This window comes from Diabrotica virgifera, chromosome 5 (assembly GCF_917563875.1).
Source record: "Diabrotica virgifera virgifera chromosome 5, PGI_DIABVI_V3a".
NCBI classification, from domain to species: domain Eukaryota; kingdom Metazoa; phylum Arthropoda; class Insecta; order Coleoptera; family Chrysomelidae; genus Diabrotica; species Diabrotica virgifera.
In genome coordinates, this window is record NC_065447.1 from 17368987 (window position 1) to 17388613 (window position 19627).

Below are 19627 nucleotides of genomic sequence, written 5' to 3' on the forward strand. Positions count from 1 at the left end.
TTTGCACGCTTTTTATAGATTTTGAAGGGTGAAAATTAATGGGTGTGATGGGGCTGAAATTGTGATGTTATTTACATTGTTGTTAAATCTTTTATGTTCCTTCAAATTTAATGTAAATTTCAACAAATGCCTTTTAAATGCCATAACAGAAAGCGGAAGTACAGAAGATGATATTCGTAATAGTCCAAGTAATGAAGTTTAAAATAGGAAAAACCCTCGCAATTTTTACAGATTGCATCGATTTGCTTGAAAATTTTAGAATAAGTAGTAGATAATCCAAGGATCAAAATCTATATCATGCCAAAAGGAGCTTTTACCATGGGGGTGGTTTCCACCCCATCTCGGGGGTGGAAATTTTTTATTATATTTTAATCGCAAAAGTTGGTAAAAACGTTCATTCTGAGCAAAAAACGTTCTATACATATTTTTGATAAAATTGACAGTTTTCGATTTATTCGCTATCGAAAGTGTTAGTTTTATATCGAAAAAATCTGTTTTTAATAAGTTTTCTGCTAATAACTCCAAAAGTTTTCGTTTTATCAAAACAACTTTACTTAATAAAAATGTACCGTTTGAAAAAATAAACAAAATTTGTTTTTTCAAATTTTCTTTAAGACCAATAGTAATCGAGCTATACTTTATTATATGGTCGCTCTTCTTCGTCAAACGCTAAATATTGTAGTTTCAAAGTCAAAAGACGCGAAAAACATCCATATTTCGAGGACAACTTGTTGAAACTAAACTAATTTAAAGTACTTAAAATTATCTATCTTCACAAATAAAAAAAAAGTCTCTAGCTCAAAAATTAATTGACTTATAATGAAAAGAATGTCAGTGCCTATTTTTTTTTTCAGCGAAAAAGTAATCGCAAGCAACCCCCTAATCGCCACCCTAATTAAAATTAGTCATCGACCTTATTTGGTCTTTTTTATTTATGTATTATTAATAGGTTTTAGAAGTTTGACCGGCTTAGAATGATTAGTTTAAAAAAATGGAGTTAAAAGCGAATAGCGATTTTTTGTAGTTTGGAAAAAAAATGCTTTTCTTCAGAATAGCAAGATTAGCATCAAAGATACGAAAAAATGTTTAAATACGAAATTGTAGCTTATTTAATTCCCAAGTACTCAGTTTGCACAAAATCTTTCTATGGCAAAAATTGAGTGAGCTATTGACAATTAAATCTTGTAATAACTTGCAAAAACCACCTTTACCAACCCTTTCAAAGTCACCTCATTTTGCGACTGAGGATTTTAAAAAATTTAATGTTAAAAGGCTTATAGATCTTGCAAAAACCTACAAAAATATTTTTTACCAAGTTTCCTAAGATAAAAAATGAAAAAGTTACGGTTAAAAAATCAATATATATTTTTGAAAAAAAAAGAAGAATTCTAATTGGAAGCATAATAATGTAAGTTAGCGGTGTTTTTAGTCATGAGCCTTATTCATTCTTATTTATTTATGTATTATTAATAGATTCTAGAAGTTTGACTGGCTTAAAATGATTAGCTTTTAAAAACTAGAGTTAAAATCGGATAACGAATTTTTGTAGTTTGGTAAAAAATGCAATTTTCTTAAGAATAGAAAGATTAGCATCAGAGATACGAAAAAATGTTTCAATATAAAGTTGTAGGTTATCTAATTCCCAAGAACTTTGTTAAAAAAAATTTTTTTCTACGGCAAAAATTGAGTGAATCGTAAATGAGTATATCGAAAAACATTAATTTTTTCTATACAAAAATAGCATGTTGTTCTGAAGCTATTTCCTTGTGGCATTTTTATAATGAACTATTTTAAATGGGAAATAAGCCACAATTTTACCAAAAAAAATGAATTTATTAACGTTTTCAAATTAAATAAATTAATAATAAAACGTTAATAAATTCATTTTTTTTTTTTTTGTTAAATTGTGGCTTATTTCCCATTTAAAATAGTTCATTACAAAACTAACACTTTCGATAGCGAATAAATCGAAAACTATTAATTTTATCAAAAAAATGTATAGAACATTTTTTGCTTACAATGAATGTTTTTATCAACTTTTGCGGTCAAAATATAATAAAAAATTTCCACCCCCCAGATGGGGTGGCAACCACCCCCATGGTAAAAGCGCCTTACGGCATCATATAGATTTTGATCCTTGGACTATCCACTACTTATTCTCAAATTTTCAAGCAAATCGATCTATTCTGTAAAAATTTTGAGGCGAAAAGCTTCGGTTCCTGGCCTATAAGGGGATACGAAAAACTCAACAAGCATTCAGCATGCTTAACTCTGTTTAGAACTCTGGCCAGTATATTACAAAGACAAAGAAAGTGACAAAAAGACATACTTAAGGTTAAGGTATTTGTTAATTGAAGAATTGGTCTAACATCATGAGAAACGAAGATCTGCTACACCTTACCAAACAAAAGAGGGTAGAAAATTAAATAAAGTCCAGAAAGTGGGGTTGGATCGGTCACACACTAGAAAGACAATAGAGTGGAATCCCCAAGAAAAGAGAACAAGAGGTCGCTCAGCACAAACTTGGATAAGATCTCACGGGCGAGATAAAAGGCCAAGTTGTTACAGTTTTTTTAAACCTTCACAATTCGTTTATATATGTTAAACTGAAAGATATTTAAATACTTTAAAACCCCCTGGTTACACCTATGGTAGTTCCTATAAAACAGTTGGTTCGTTCGCAAAAAGGTTCTGGGGTGAGAGCACGCCAAATAGAATTCTATTTTGCTGACGTCACAAAATAGAATTTCATAATGGGAAAATCGACTGTTGTTAGGCAACGTGACGTCACTAAAATAGAATTCTATTTGGCGTGCTCCCACAGCTTTTCTGTTGATTTGTTTAGGAATGGTTTAAAATTCTAGAAATATGCTGTCTTTCTCTCGTTCACAGATTATGCATAGGTTCTTGTCACGTAACTGAATCAATCAGTGGTTCCGTGCTTGAATGGTTCATCTGAGTTGGAACTCAGATCGAATGACATTAAGTAAAGACGGATGACATCCGGTCTGTCTTCGATTGTTTTGGGAACGAGGTCGGATTTTCGAATCGTTTCTCCATCGGTGAGAAAATACAGCCCCAGTTTATGAAAACTTGTCGTCTGGAAGAGCTTGTGCCAGTGACGGATTTAGGGCTGTATAGTTTGTTGTGGCGATGGAAATTTTATTCTGTTACCGGACATAACCTCGACATTTTTCTTGTTGGCCACATAACACCTCATGCCAACTCAGGACACAGCTAGTGGCCCCCTAGAAACCAGCACCTAGTAATCACCTACTAACACCTTGACGAGTAACCAGAGTCACCACAACTGGAACACTCACCACGACACCGTAAGCAAGAACAGAGATAAGTCTAAATAAAAATCATAAGATCAAAAAACTAAGTTTTCAATCTAATAGCACATAAAACAACATCAAACAATGTTACTATACATCCTACCAGATTGAAAACAATGGGAATCTTCTCTGGTAAAACCTCCGAGGCTTCTACAATCTGCAAGCCATAACGGATGCTGAGACTAAGGAAGATGAGGAAATTTTACAATTTATTTTTATAATTCTCGTTCCGTCTGCTCAGCGCGGTAAAGTTCCAACGAGAATGGTTCCCTTCGTACTCCAATCAGAGTAATGTAAATCAAAAATGAATAACGTTTCGTAGCAACACGAAACTACAGCCGCATCATTATTCTAGTTCAATCAGAGAGTGCAGCAAGCACCTCTACCGGTTTCGACACTTATTAGTCTCTCATCAGGAGGCACATATGCTGCTCTCTCTGACTCAACTAGAGAAGGTTCCCATTATTTTCAATCTAGTAGGATGTAGAGTAATATTTTTTGATGTTGTTTTATGTGCTATTAGATTGAAAACTTAGTTTTTTGCTAACATTGTATAAAAAATAATTAGTAATTAAGTATTTTATATGGGAAATAAGCCACAATTTTACTAAAAAATGGATTTATTAACGTTTCGAAGCCCAAATCGGGTTTCGTTGTCAAAATACAAAATACTATTCATTTTTTAGTAAAATTGTGGCTTATTTCCCATAGAAAATACTTAATTATAAAAATGCCACAAGGAAATACCTTCAGAACAAATTAGTAGTTCTTAAAAGGCAAAAAATATAGAGAATGTTCCGATTTGAAAAAAGAAAGTATATTAGATTTCCGGAAAAACGAAAGATCTGACAACAATGTAAATAAACCACAATATCGGCCGAATCACAAAACCTTCCACACTAAAATATATAAAAATCGTACTTTCCAAAAAAATTAAGGCGTTCGATACATAAAACTCACTCTGCATATACACTAAACGTCAAAATTAACGCACCACCTTAAAAATGGGACATTTTTAATGTCTTATATTTCCTAAACCTGTTGTCCGCTTATAGTGAAATATCGATGTAATAATATTGTTGCTAAAGAGATAAGTGGCATTGTATACCGGGTGTAACAATGATAGTGTGTTTTTTCCTCAAAGTTTGAAACACCCTGTGGAATATTCTAGCGTATATAAAATATTTTAATTAAAACTCAACTGTAGCCTTAGGCTTTCTTAATATTTCGCTTTTTGATTTATTTGATTATGTTGAACAATAAAAAAGTTAGATACTTTAACAACTAGCAATGTTCTTCATCAATACAGGGTATTTCTAAATAAGTGCGACAAACTTTAAGGGGTAATTCTGCCTGAAACAATAATGACCGTTTACTTTATAAACATGTGTCCGCAAATGCTTCGTTTCTGAGATACGGGATGTTGAATTTTTTCTTACAACCTGACGATTTATTTATTGCTCTAAAACCGGTTGAGATATGCAAATTAAATTTAGTAGGTTCTAAGAGGTAGTTATTGTGCATTTTTTGACGTACAACTAAGAATTTTATATTTACCATTCGCGTGCATACGGGTCATATTACCCGGTTATATTACCCGTTTGCACGCCAATGGTAAATATAAAATTCTTAATTGTATGCTAAAAAATGCGCAATAACTACTTCTTAAAAACTACCAAACTTCATTTGCATATCTCTATCCCGTATCTCGGAAACAAAGCATTTGCAGACATATGTTTATAAAGTAAACGGTCATTATTTTTTCATGCAGAATTACCCCTTAAATGTCGCACTTATTTAGAAACACCCTGTATTGATGAAAAACGTTGTTAGTTGTTAAAGTACCTAACTTTTTTATTATCCAACATAAGCGAATGAATCAAAAATCAAAATGTTAAGATAGCTTAAGGTTAAAGTTGAGTTTTAATTTTAATAAAAAAAAACATGAAATCCTTTATAAAAGGTATATTTATTAAAATCCTTTATGTAAATATACCTTTTATAAAGGATTTCATGGTATTTTGTAATAAATGGTATACAGCCAACTACAGGAAAAATTTTTTCCTGGTGGATTTTTTAATTTTAATATTTTATATACGCTAGAATATTCCACAGAGTGTTCCAAATTTTGAGGAAAAAACACACTATCATTTTTACACCCGGTATACAATGACACTTATCTGTTTAGCAACAATATTATTACATCGATATGCTTGAAGAATAAAGCTATTAGACCGGGCAGTATCGTCGCCCTCGCTAGCGAAATTATTCCGATTCGATTTTTTTGCACAAATTTACTCAAAAAGAGGTCCTTATAACATATCCACAGGGTGCCGGGCGGTGCCGTGGTCGAAAAATTGTTTAAACAATTTTTTTTAAACAAATTCACAAAAATAATTGTTTCATTTCGAACAAAATTTTTTTAGATAAATTGGCTTATTCTGAGCAAAAAAGGTCTCTTGTCATTTTTTTTTTAAATTGATTGTTGTCGAGTTATATGCGATTAAAAATTTGAAAAATGCGAAAATGGCCATTTTCAAGGCTTAATAACTCGATTAAACATTATTATTATGAAATTCAAAAAGTCACCAAATCAAGTTTCAAATCCCTACTTCAAGGTCCTGAAGAGATTTTGTCATTATTTTATTAGAAAGCTGTTATTTTTAATTTTTAACAATTATCGCTATAGTCCAGGATTTATCGTCGCCCCCGTTAGTGAAATTATTCCGATTCCATTTTTTTGCAGAAACTTACTCAAAACGAGGTCCCTATAACATATCCACAGGATGCCGGGCGGTGACGTGGTCGAAAAATTGTTTAAACAATTTTTTTTTAAACAAATTCACAAAAATATTTTTTTTATTGCGAACGATTTTTTTAGATAATTTGGTTTATTCTGAGCAAAAAAGGTCTCTTGTGATTTTTCTCTAAAATTGATTGTTGTTGAGTTATATGGCCATTTTCGCATTTTTCAAATTATAAATCGCGTATAATTCGACAACAATCAATTTTAGAAAAAAATCACAAGAGACATTTTAACAATTTTTCGATCACGGCACCGCCGGGTACCCTGTGGATATGTTATAAGGACCTCGTTTTGAGTAAGTCTCTGCAAAAAAATGGAATCGGAATAATTTCACTAACGGGGGCGACGATAAATCCTGGACTATAGCGCTAATTGTTAATAATTAAAAATAACAGCTTTCTAATAAAATAATGACAAAAATCTCTTTAGGACCTTGAAGAAGGGACTTGAAACTTGATTTGGTGACTTTTTGAATTTCATAATAATAATGTTTAATCGAGTTATTAAGCCTTGAAAATGGCCATTTTCGCATTTTTAAAATTTTTAATCGCATATAACTCGACAACCATCAATTTTAGAAAAAAATGACAAGAGACCTTTTTTGCTCAGAACAAGCCAATTTATGTAAAAAAATTTTGTTCGAAATGAAAAAATTATTTTTGTGAATTTGTTTAAAAAAAATTGTTTAAACAATTTTTCGACCACGGCACCACCCGGCACCCTGTGGATATGTTATGAGGACCTCTTTTTGAGTAAGTTTGTGCAAAAAATCGTATTGGAATAATTTCGCTAGCGGGGGCGACGATACTGCCCGGTCTATATAACATATTAAAAAATCACTAAAATCGGACAACAAGCTTAGGAAATATTAGACATTAAACGTGTCCCATTTTGAAGGTAGTGCGTTAATTTTGACGCTTAGTGTATATTTTTTTTTAAATATTACTCTTACCTCTTCAGCTTCACCCTTTCTTCTTATTTTCTGAATATTCGTCACCGGAGTAGTAAAATCCGTAGTTTTGAATTCTGGTTGAATAGAAGAAGGAGGAGGATCAAATTTCTTATTATTTCTGTATCGTTCTGCATTAGACAACAACCTGGATGTTATGATCGGCCTCGTTGTAGGTTCTTCGTACCTTAATGGGACGTATTTCTGGCTTGTGCTTTCTTGCGGTGTTATAATTTCTGATAAGAATCTTGGAGTGTATGTACTAACCAATGGCAGTATTGTTTCTTTGGCGTATTTCTCAGCCTGCTCAAACATCCTGGCAAGCCTCTGAGGCAAGAACTGCACTGTGTTTACTATAGCTTCTATAGGATTTTCAGGTTTTTCCGGTTGATCGAAACCAGATAAAATCCTGGATTCATCCTGCCTCTTTTTTGGTTCCTTTTTTGTATTAGGTGGTTTCTTCGGTGTCCAAATAGAAGAATCTTCTTCTTCTAATGGTTGAATTGTCGTTGTCTTAATATCTACGTGTTCTTTTGCAGTGGTACTTACAGATTTAAGAGCAGCGTTTTTATCTGTGGTAGGTCCTAACAAAGGTTCGGTTATTTCTACTTCTTTATTGGGATCGTGTGATCTGGCATTTTTGCTAGAATGTGGTTTTAATATCGGTTCTACTATTTCTTTGGTAGTACCGTCATGATATCCATTTTTAACTGGTCTGGTATTAAATGCCCTACTAGATTCAGTCTCGTCTAATACATAATTTTCTCTGTCATTCGTCCAAGGTATGTTAAAGAATTCCATTGCGTTTTTAAAAGATATGCCGTCCTTTTCTGATGATTTATTGTTGTTATCTATTATACCTTCTCTAACAACTTGAGTTGGTATAAAACTTGACATTTTTGTTGTTGATGTTGTATTATCATCTGGAATGTGTATCCTATCTTCTGCTTCATAATCGGTGGTAGGGATGTTGCATTCTCCTGGATATAAAGGAAGTAGTACTGGCTTGCCGGATTCTAAAACCAAACTCTTCTTGCAGACCGATGACCTGGAAAAAATCAGAATTTGCAAAAGTAAAATAATCACTCATGAGAAAGACAAAGATGTTTTCAAAAATCTCAACAAATAATAATGCAATATCCAGATATCCAGATGCATCATGGAAGACATTCCAGTACACTAAGTTACCATGGCTCGATAACATATGAAAAATTTCCCAGACCTTCAGTAAGACGAGAGAATTTTTTTAATAAATCATGGACTAATAACAAAAAAATAGCTTACGTTTTTCCAAAGCTATCCATTAAAATAACTTTGTTGATTCTCCATTGCGTTAATCCAGAAGAAAGCCAACCACTATAGGCCGTGTAAAGTATTTCTATTTGAACAGGTTGCGATAAAATAGGGTGTGGAACTATCATTCTGGATATAGATTCTCCAAGACGCATCTCCTCATCGTCTTTCCTAAAAGAAAAAATATTTAAAAATTCAATTTTATTAAAAATAGCTTTTGTTAGAAGAAGCTAAGATATTCTGGTTGATAATGTTACGCCAGCCTTGCTACGCCACCGATTGAACTTCGTAAGGCATTCCAAAAAGTAGGGATGGGAAAACCTACCGGTTATAACCTAAAACCGGTTTTTTTACTACGCAATAATTGGTTTTACCGGTTGTTTTTTTGTCCCGGTTATAACCGGTTTTTTCATTAGTAATACCCGGTGAAAACCCGGATAACTGGAAAAATAATGAATTCAGGAAAAAAATGGGAAAATTTTTACTTCCACACGCACGAATAAGAAATTTTAAGCTGACCGAAACCGATTTGACAACATTGATGACTGATTTCTATACTGATATGGATTGACATCGATTAGAATGGAGTATCGCAAACTAAAGCTCAATATAAATGTAACCTATTGGGTATTGACTATTGACTAAAAACCGAAAACCGGTTTTTGAAATAACCGGTTTTTTTGACCGGTTATAACCGCCAGGTTAAACCGTAGGTGAGAAAAACCGGTATAACCGAAAACCGGTGTTTTGTCAACAACCGCCATCCCTGCCGAGAAGTACTACGGGTGTCCTGGCGCGACATTCGACTGCGTTTTAGAAGAACATTTCGATGAATCATTCTACTACATACATAATATAAGAGAAATTAGATTGTATGAGTAGTCGAAAATATAAATTTGTACGGTGAAATAAATAAATAAATGTTATAAATTAATTTTATTTTAGTGTGAAAAGACTTTAAATAAATTAATAAATTAAAATAAACATTAATTTAATTGAAATGAAGAATTGAAAAAAATATGAGACAAATAGAGTTAGTGATTAACATTTGGAATACTGACCTTGTCATCATAAACGTCTCATTTAGAGCGGACTCACCAACCAAAGTAATCTGTATTTTTCCGTAGCTCTTTATAGGAACGGGACTTGGACTTGTTTCAATTTTGACGTGGTACTGATGAGCTGTAACAATAAGGAAAAAATGTTAAAATATTTCCAAAAATAATTTTCATTTTTAGTCTAGTCGTCAGGGACAAAAGTGTCATTGAACCTTGTTGCGATTGCAACTTGTAATTTTATGGTGCAACTGACGCTCGACTTTTCCTTTCTACCAGCAAAATGGTTTGGCTAGGTTCGGGGCAGGTTTTTTCTGCATACTTGAAAATGCGTTGGGTCTGCAAACCAGTCTTTTGTGTAAAATGCAGGGTGTGTGCTTCTTTCGCGCCTGTTTTTAATAAGATTCGTGTGTCGCCACTAAAACAGTCAACATGCATCGACTAAGTGTAATATTAGATCGATATATGCGAAATCTCTTTGTAAAAGTTTTAGTAAAGCATGTAGTGATGTTTAGTTTGTTTGTGAAATGATTCTCCAGAATAAAGGTAAATTCGTTTATTTAGCTTACTCCCTGCAAGAGTTTTAATTATTTACCCGAACCACATCGAAGGAAGCCGCCTCAACAGGTGTCTTGCACGAAGTGGAGGGGATAAATCATCCCCCACTACGTCCAAACCTCTAAAATTCATATGAAAACATATTCATCTTGAGAATATCAATTTGAAGACCGCAAAAAAATTGCTAAGAATATCAATTTAAGGACCGCAAAAAAGATGCAATAAAGTTCGTCACTCCTATCCTTGAGATTCCTCCTAAAATCCCCCTCATAAGGGGGGAAAATGGGAAACATCGATGTATAAAAATCTGTACGCCGTAGAAAAAAATGTTTCAATGAGAAATGTAGCTAAGATAATGAATGTTATTGTGTGCTGATAAAAATGTTTATTGGCACTTTTTGCGTAAAATGAACTGTTGTCTCAAAAACAACGCTTGAACCGACCGGCGATTTTCAGTTATTCGCGCGAAATCAATTTTTAAATAAAAATTTTATCAGCTTGACGGTAAAACTTCTATATCTTTTGACCAAAGTGTCCTATTGACAAAAATCAAAATTCCTTTTAAAGGTGAAGAGTGCAACTTTCGTATGGAGTTTTCGAATTGTGTGGTAAATGAAATCAGTTTCTATAAAGCTGTTATATAATACGTTACGCGATATTTGCAATTTTTTACGATTCTTATGAGATCAATATAATGTATCACTTTCATTGACCGGTCGGTATGAAATTTCCATTTTTATACAGGGTGTTTGGTAAAGAATAGGCCACAGCTTAACCTTAGATTCCTGAGCTCAAAATAGGCCGATTTAAGCTAACTTACCTTTGTACCAAAGTTGATAATAACCGAAATACAGGGTGTCAAAGTTAAACTTTTATTTTATTTATTCTTGAATTTTTCCTCACAGGCATGAGATAACAACACGAAATTTGGAAAACGGGGAATTTTTGGGATGAGAAATCTAAATTCGTCACCAAAAATGGTGTATTACCCAGAGAGCGCTACATACGTCTTTCAGCTCTCATTTAATACCTTCAATTCTTTTTATCCTTCACTCTACATAGTTTTTGAATAAAAATTTTTATTCTCTTAATATTTTTACTTAAAAAAGGTATACAACATTCATCTCGCTAAACTCAACTGTTTTCGAGATAAACGCATTTTAAATCTGCGATACAACATAATTTTTTGCATATTATTGTAGTAGACCCGAAAAATAAACTTGAAACCATAATAATTGTAGCAGTTCTCATATTTAGCTCATTGCATCGCAAATTCCATTTGAAGAAATTTGCGATTCATTTTTGTAAATTTTCATGATTTTAAGTTATTTTTCGTGTGTAACTACAATGATATTAGGCAAAAAATTATGTTGCCTCACAGATTTAAAAGGCGTTTATCTCGAAAACGGTTGAGTTTAGCAAGATGAATCTAGTATACCTTTTTTAAGTAAAAATATTAAGAGAATGAAAGTTTTGATTCAAAAAGTATGTACAGTGGGTAATAAAAAAAACTGAACCTATTAAATGAGCGCTGAAAGGCGTATGTGGCGCCCTCTGGGTAATACATCATCTTTGATGGCGAATTTAGCTTTCTCGTCCCAAAAAACCCCCGCTTACCAAATTTCGTGTTATTATCCCATGCCTGTGAGGAAATATTTAACAATAAATAAAATAAAAGTTTAACTTTGACACCCTGTATTTCGATTATAATCAACTTTCGTACTTGGGATTGGGATTGAATAAAATATGTCCAATTTAGAACGTTTTCGGACTTATAATTCAATCTACATTAAACTTGGTAATCAAGGTTGGCCTAAGATGGTTGATTAAGTTTCTTTATAGAGTTTCACCATGTTCCCGGAGGTTATACCTTTTAACATCGGCGTTTAGCCTGATCAATATTACTTCAACATAATGTAGATTGAATTATAATTTCAACCATTGTTTGGTTCTGGGGCTATTTAGCAAATATTTGAATTCACTGATGATGGACTAATAGGTCCGAAAACGTTCTGAATTGGACATATTATATTCAATCCATTGGGATTTTTTAAAATTTTTAATAAATATATACCTATTACATAGAAGTGGTTTTTACTTCATGTTATGAGTTTTTTAACTATATGCTATACAGCCAGCCTAGGGAACTACCCCCCTTTTAGTAAATAAATTAATATTATCAATATTAACATACTTCATAAAAGATAACAGAGGACGGTTTTAACAAAGAACCTCATGGTTGAAGAACTTGCGAGATTGGTATGGGGTTGAAGATGCTATTTGAAGTGGCAGCGAATAAAATTAAAATAGCTATGCTGTTAACCAAGGTCCTGAAAGGACATGGAACATAAAGAAGAAGAAGAGTACATCTTTACGATTCCTACTCACACAACATTTCTTTAATTGGCGAAGGGTAGTTTGTCTTAAAAAATATATACCTACGTACATAGACGTTAAAATGTAAACATGCGTATTGAAAACAAAATCAATTATAATATTTACCACAAAACGGTTCTTCCTCTCTGGTTATTAAATAAAGCTGTCCTCTTCCTTTGGATCGATCAGCGTAATATCCCATATTTCCACATTGTCTAAAAATAATATAAAATTGTTTTATCAAGAACATTTAGCAAGAGATGGAGTGAAAATCTTCCATATAGATAATAACTAGAGCTCGGGAAATATGCGCTTACAAAACGCTAAAATATGCATGCAAATATGCACAGAAAACAGTTGAAATATGCACTAAAATATGCTTTTATAAATTTATTGCATACAAATAAAAAACGCAGTAGTCCTTTTATTTAAAATATTTAATTTATTTTATGCTAAAGTCACAAAAGAAATTTATTGAAATTTCAATTACCTACTTCCTACATCATTATATTCATTTATTCTTTATATTCATCATCATCAGTATTCATTATTAAATTATTATTACAATTAAAACTATACATTATATTATTAAATGTTTTTCTAAATTTTCTAGAGAAGGACTTTGCCGTCTTTATATGCGGAAAAACTTCTCTCTACTTCAAATTGCGTTAAAGCAGCAAACTTTAAAATTTGGTATAATTGGGGGTCCTACCTGTAAAATTAAATTATCTTCACAATTCCCCATGTAAGGCCCGGTTTTTTCACCTTCGAATAACTAGTTATTATCGGGAGGTGAAAACTCCGGCCTCAATAAAATAATAGTTTTATTTGAATCATTTTTTGATATCCCTCATTTTTCTTTAACACCGTGCAGAATTTTTGATAGGTACATTTTGTTGTTTCCCCAAGGTATTTCATTTTTGCATTTAATGAATTGGTAATTTAAATACTTTGGTCTAATGAAATCTATCGCTTTTCTAATTTAGTAATTGATTCAGCAGTATTTACAAAATTGATTTGGATACGTGCCAAATTAGTTTTTAATTAACGGTTTTTTAAAATATCCACATACTTTTTTTGCACCTAATTCTCTCAAAATTATAGGTTATGAAATTTGCAGAATTTAACCATGTTGTCCATCTAGGTATCACACGTACTTCGCTACATTATATTACCTACTTATGTCCTCAGATCCATATCGTGATATATCTGAAAATATGCACTTTTAATAAATGCATATATGCATTTATAAAATTTATCTAAAATATGCAAATATGCACTTAATGTGCATTTTGCATATTTTCCGAGCTCTAATGATAACCCACCAATGAACAAGCAAAAAGATAGTCACTAAGGACTCTTCACTCCGACCTATAGAGAATTTTGTCTGTCTCCACATAGATGTCGCCAACGCGTTCGTACGCATTTAATATTTTATTAATGTGTGTATAGTTGGACAGCCGGATTTAGTTCCGACATCTTATTTTATGAATTGCATTAATTATTTCAAATGTAATTTTAAGTTCCGGATGTTTTTGTCTGCACGCCATTTGTTCCTAATATTGCCATCGCTAATATTTCCTATTATTGCCAGTGGCAATATTAGGGACTAAATATTAAACTCTTTTGCAGAATGCCAATAAAACGAGCTCAATGGTCAGAAGAAGATCTACGCTCGGCGCTGCAAACCATAGCGAACGGAATGTCCATCAAATGTGCTGCCAAGAGTTACAACATTCCTCGCTCAACGCTAAGTCTTTATCACAGAACGCAAAATCCAGTAAGAAAGCTTGGAAGATCACCGATGTTATTTTCAGCACAAGAAAATGATCTTGTGGAAAGGATTCACAGATTAGCTGAGGTAGAAATGCCTATTACAAGCAAGATTTTAATGAAAAGTGTGTTTTCTTACGCTATAACAAATCACATTCCAAATCCATTTTCTAAAGAGTCAAATAAAGCTGGTAGAAAGTGACTTAAGTTATTCTTGTGCAGGCATCCAGACGTAGCTAGGCGAAAAGCTCAACAAATGAATATAGCTCGAGCCCAAAAAATGAATAAAACAATCGTCGATGACTACTTTCATAAATCGAGTGATACTATAGAAAAGCTAAATATATTTGACAAACCTGGTAGCATATATGGACGAAACAGGGTGCAGATTGACAATTCATTAGCAATAAATGATAGAAAGGGAGCAAAACGGGTACATTTAACCGCACCCGAACACGGAGAAAACGTGTCAATTGTAGGTTGCGGAAATGCACTTGGTCAAGCCGTACCACCTTTTGTGCTATTTAAAGGGTAAAGGTTTAAACCTGAATGGTCTGATCACTTGCCCCTTGGCTCAAAAGCTATTGTCACAAATAAAGGTAGTATGACATGTGAACCATTTGTTTCGTGTCTTGACCATTTCTCTTCATTCAAAAACCCTGGTACTACTCTACTAATATTTGATGGAGCTTAAATTCACCTAGATATTTCCATAGTTGAAGCAGTTAATCGCATGAACATAACTTTCTTTTGTCTTCCTAGCAACACATCACACGAGCTGCAACCTATGGATAAATCAGTGTTTAAAAGCTTTGAGACATTTTGGGACCAAGACGTCCTACAGTTTTTAACAACAAACCCTGGCATGACGATCACCAAAATGAGGTTTGGACAAATTTTTACTCCAGTTTGGCTAAAAGCAACGACACCATCAAACATTATCTCTGGTTTTGCAGCCACCGACATTTATCAGTTTAGACCAGACGCTATACCTGAAGCTGCCTTTACACCAAGTTTGATCACCCACAGAGAAGAAAACATCAGTACCACAGTACTTCCCAAGACCACAGTACTTTCCAAGATTTATCAGATGTCGTTAGAAGTTCTAGCAAGTCAATTGTAGCTGCAGATAAAAATGAGGCGAGTACAAGCGGATATAAAGTGCCAGAAAAAAACTAATAACAAAAAAAAGAAGCGCTTAATTTCTGTTTCAAGTAGTGAATCATTATCAGATTTTAGTCTTCACGATGACTCACTTGACGACAGGCCCGGTCTGGCTCCATTGGAGGCCCTCGGCTAGATGGTGATTTGAGGCCCCCCCCCCCCCCCGGAAAAAGAACGAGGACCATGGGGTCCTCTCACGGCAACAATAGTTAGCCTATGTTTGCTGCATGCGGCTAACGTGGTTTTAAATGCTTTTAAATTTTTAATAATTTGGTTGAAATTGAATAATTGCTAAATATTTTACAATGCAATTTGAAGATCTTAGCGATTCTATTTGGTTAGGTAATACTGTACCTCTAAATGACATTGACATTGTATATCAACAATCCAGAGGCTAAAATGATTAAAATATTTTACCTTTACATAGCACCAAATTTTAATTTATTAATAAATGTAACTACTTCAAAAATCAATTTTAAATGCAGTACTGTTTAAGAATGGTTGACTAAAACAGAACGATAGTTAAATGAAAGGTCAACTACTAACATGACAATAAAAACACAATGAAAAAAACGCTGCATTTTACATTAAACAAAACTTTATTGCAACACTCTAGTGTACATTGATACTAAAATATGGCCTAGTGTCCATAAAAACACAAGGCAAAAAAACGCTGCATTATATTAAACAAAACTTTAATGCAACGCCCTAGTGTACGTTGATACTAAAATATGGCTTAGTGTAATAGAAGTATAAGTATAACATAAATAATTATTACATAAAGAAGTTAAAAAAAATGTGTTAACCGTATAAACACGACAAAAATTCCTACCATAGTGATAGTAGCCTTATCAACGATTGCCTAGCCTATCCCATCAGTTTTCTTTTAAGTTCGTCACTACTACTGGCCACGACATTAATGATTTCTTCTTTGTCGATGTCAGAAAACAAGTCTCTCTCTCTATGTTCATAAAAATAAGGCTAGACATAAGGTCTTGGCCTAAACTAGCCCTAAGACGATTCTTTATTATTTTTAGCTTAGAAAAAACCCGTTCACATGTAACCTGTGTACAGGGTATCGTTAGGATAAATTTATAAACTACATATAAGTTAGTGAACAATCCTGATCCAGAGAGTTCAAAAAGAACTGAGAAGGCACATGACAAACACTTGAAACATTTTTTGCTGTCATTGCAGAAACCACGAAAATTGTCTTGTGCATATAGCTAATTGGTCCATCACTGCCACATCTTGGGTAGAGTCTACCCTCACGCTGTAAATAATACTATCTTTGAGGTCTTTCAATATGATATTACGTCCAATTGTAGCAATCGTTTTAATTAGCTTGTTTATAAACGATTTGGACAAAAATGTGATCAAAGAGCCTCGCCCGTACTGTCTTTTGGTTGACTTTCCGACAATTTTTCTTTTCTCAATTGTTTTTTGCTTATGTTTCTTACTCTCCTCAATGCACTGTTTCACATGGTTTTGTAAAATGACGTCATAGTTTGCAACCATCATGGCAAGTTCGAGAAAATTGCCATGATTTTCTACAGAGTCAAGTGAGTAGGCCTCTTCTGCTTTGTCCCCTCTGTAAGCAATGCCTTGTCTACCCAGAAATAAAACTATGTCAATCAAACGTTGAACAACTAATCTTCTTGTGTGAACTTCTCTTTCTCGTTGTTTAGATTGGTTCCCCGCTAGAAGACTCTCAATATCACGACCTTTTAGGCATTGAAAAGCTGCCTTGGCCGTAAGTTCATGATAATGGGAGTTTTCATGAGTTTCCACCGATTTATAAATGTGTTTTGGTGTAACATCGTGTCCAGTAATAAATGTGGAATCTCTGTTATCTTTGCCTCCGAAAGCCATACAACAAGAACAATATACTTATATTGTATATATAATTTTTTATAATAAAAAAACTTTTGTTTACTTGAATTTTTTGGCTTTTGGAGGCCCCCTTGAGCCGGAGGCCCTCGGCGATCGCCGACCAGCCGCCCTGGCCAGACCGGGCCTGCTTGACGATGTCTCTAGTGAAGATGAACCTATAGAAAGATCTAAGAGGAGCAGCAGCTCTGAAGATGGCAGTCCACTAAGAGAATTAAAATATAAACAGACAGGCAATACGGTTACAAAAGAAACAAAAAATGTAATTAGGGTCTAAACAAGTAACAACTTCTGACTAGAAATGCTTAAACAGTTCTTTTAAACATACAGAATTGCTGATAACACCGGAAATTAAATTACCCACCGTGAAAATGAAGCCAGCTTTAAACAGTAAAGTCCAGCAAGTTACCAAAGATTTGTTCGCACCAAAATCAAAATTGGATAATCCAGTTAAAGTTGTCAAAAAAACAACGAGCAGTGTGCCAAAAATATCAAGAAAAGAAGAATCGTGGTTTTGTTTCCTTTGTAAAGTCTGCAGTAAAGAAGATATGCGCTTGTGCATAGTGTGCTGTCGATATGTTCACGAGGCCTGTGTAGGACTAACTAAAGATGACAAAGAAAACTTTATTTGCCCTCAATATTATTAAGTTATATTTAACAGAAATGTTTATTTAAGTTTATATTACTTAATTGTCTTTTATTTCAGAAAATGTGTTACTTTTAACTGCAGTCCTGCAGTGCGTAATATTGACATGGGTGGCAATAATAGGAGAGCTGTAATCCTAATACATATTGCCATTCGTAACCTTAATAAAAAAGTGTTCTTTATTAAACGCTTTTAATTAGTTCAATAGTTTGCGTCAAATTTTTAGACGTTAATTTGGCTGCCTTTTCTTCAATGCAAATGAATGAAAATTTGCAGACATATGCATTCGCGGGAACAATACACGAATAGTCAATAAAAATGTTTTTTCATGTTTATTAATTGTTTAAATAAAAAAAAAACGATTTTAATGGAAAACGCTTAAATTCTCTTATTTTTTTACAATGTAAAAACATGAAACTTTTACGGATTGTATAGAATGATATGAACAATACATAATTTCACTTTTTACGTTAATTGTTTACGTTATGCTTCATTAATAAACAATAAAGCTTCAAATTTTTGCCGATTCCGACTACTTTTCATGTTAGTATATCATATGTTTTATACACATTTTAATAAACATGACGATATATTTTAATGTTTGAAAAGTGTAAGACTAAAAAGTAAAAAATAAAAAAATATGAAAAAAAATTTTTTTAAGAAACGCTTTTCTTTAGTTACGAGTGACTAAAATTAAAAATATTATAAAAAAAAATCAACTAAGAAGCAAAAAATAAAGAAAATTCAAAAAATCTAACACATTCGTTAAAGAAAAGCGTGGGGCGAAAACCGTTTATTCGATGAACACGCGCCACGCTTTTCTTTGACGGATGTGTTAGATTTTTTTCAATTTTCTTTATTTTTTGCTTTTTTTATAATATTTTTAATTTTAGTCATTCGTAACTAAAGAAAAGCGTTTCTTAAAATTTTTTTCATATTTTTTTATTTAGTTTCTGTTTAGTTTTTTGATATAATTAAACTAGATTGTTAAAGTCAATACATTTGTTTACTACTACCCAAATTTGTTTTCATTTATTAATAAAATATATTAAAAATAGTGTAACGTGGACAGTGAACGACAACATCCGTAGTTAAATTGAAGCATAAGAAATGCGATATTTACGTGCTGTATCCGGGGTGACCAGACGTGATCGTATAAGAAATGAAGACATACGTGAAAGGTGCAGTGTTGGAAGGACCTTAGACCAGTGGCGGCCCGTGAGGTAGTGCCATAGAGCCATGGCACTACCTTGCTAACTATCCATAAACATATTTTTTATCTTCAAAACTTTTTAATTCTTATTAATTTTTTGTGTGCATTTCTTTTGATCTTTATAAATTATATAAAATATGGCAACTATGGGCGCAATACAATCCCTGCCGACAGCGGAGAGTATTCGACAGGAGAATATCCTTCGCGCCGAAGTCAGTACTGGCACGAGTAAAGAGAGAAAGATTTTACGAGCATTATATGTAAGTGACAGAGAAAGAGCTATATTGGACTATTAGTATACCTTAACATTAGAATCTCTGTGCCAGGCACGAGGGTATGAAGCCAGGTCTATTTATTTTGAGTTTCTTTACGTGCTGGTTTGTCGCTTTTATTATGTATATTTTCTGTTAAAAAGTTTTTGTATTTATAATTAAACTTTTGGTGCATCATGATCGTGGGTATTTTGATAATATTTTGATTATTTCTTAAGTTTAATTTATTAATTGACAATAAAGATTAGTATTTTAAAAAATTTTTTGGTGGTTTTTCGCTAGAAAAAAAAACTA

At 33.0% G+C, this 19627-nt stretch overlaps 1 protein-coding gene across 4 annotated transcripts in view; it reads right to left on the reverse strand.

Annotated features, from left to right (window-relative positions):
• Positions 1–19627, reverse strand: part of LOC114332856 (uncharacterized) — a 348079-nt gene that overhangs the window by 11543 nt on the left and 316909 nt on the right. For all 4 annotated transcript variants that reach the window (XM_028282646.2, XM_050652319.1, XM_028282668.2 and 1 more), the window contains 4 exons: positions 12502–12590; positions 9448–9568; positions 8378–8557; positions 7097–8141 (listed from right to left, as the gene is read on the reverse strand). In XM_028282646.2, coding sequence (XP_028138447.2) covers positions 7097–8141; positions 8378–8557; positions 9448–9568; positions 12502–12590 — 1435 coding nt within the window. The remainder of the gene's footprint in view (positions 1–7096; positions 8142–8377; positions 8558–9447; positions 9569–12501; positions 12591–19627) is intronic.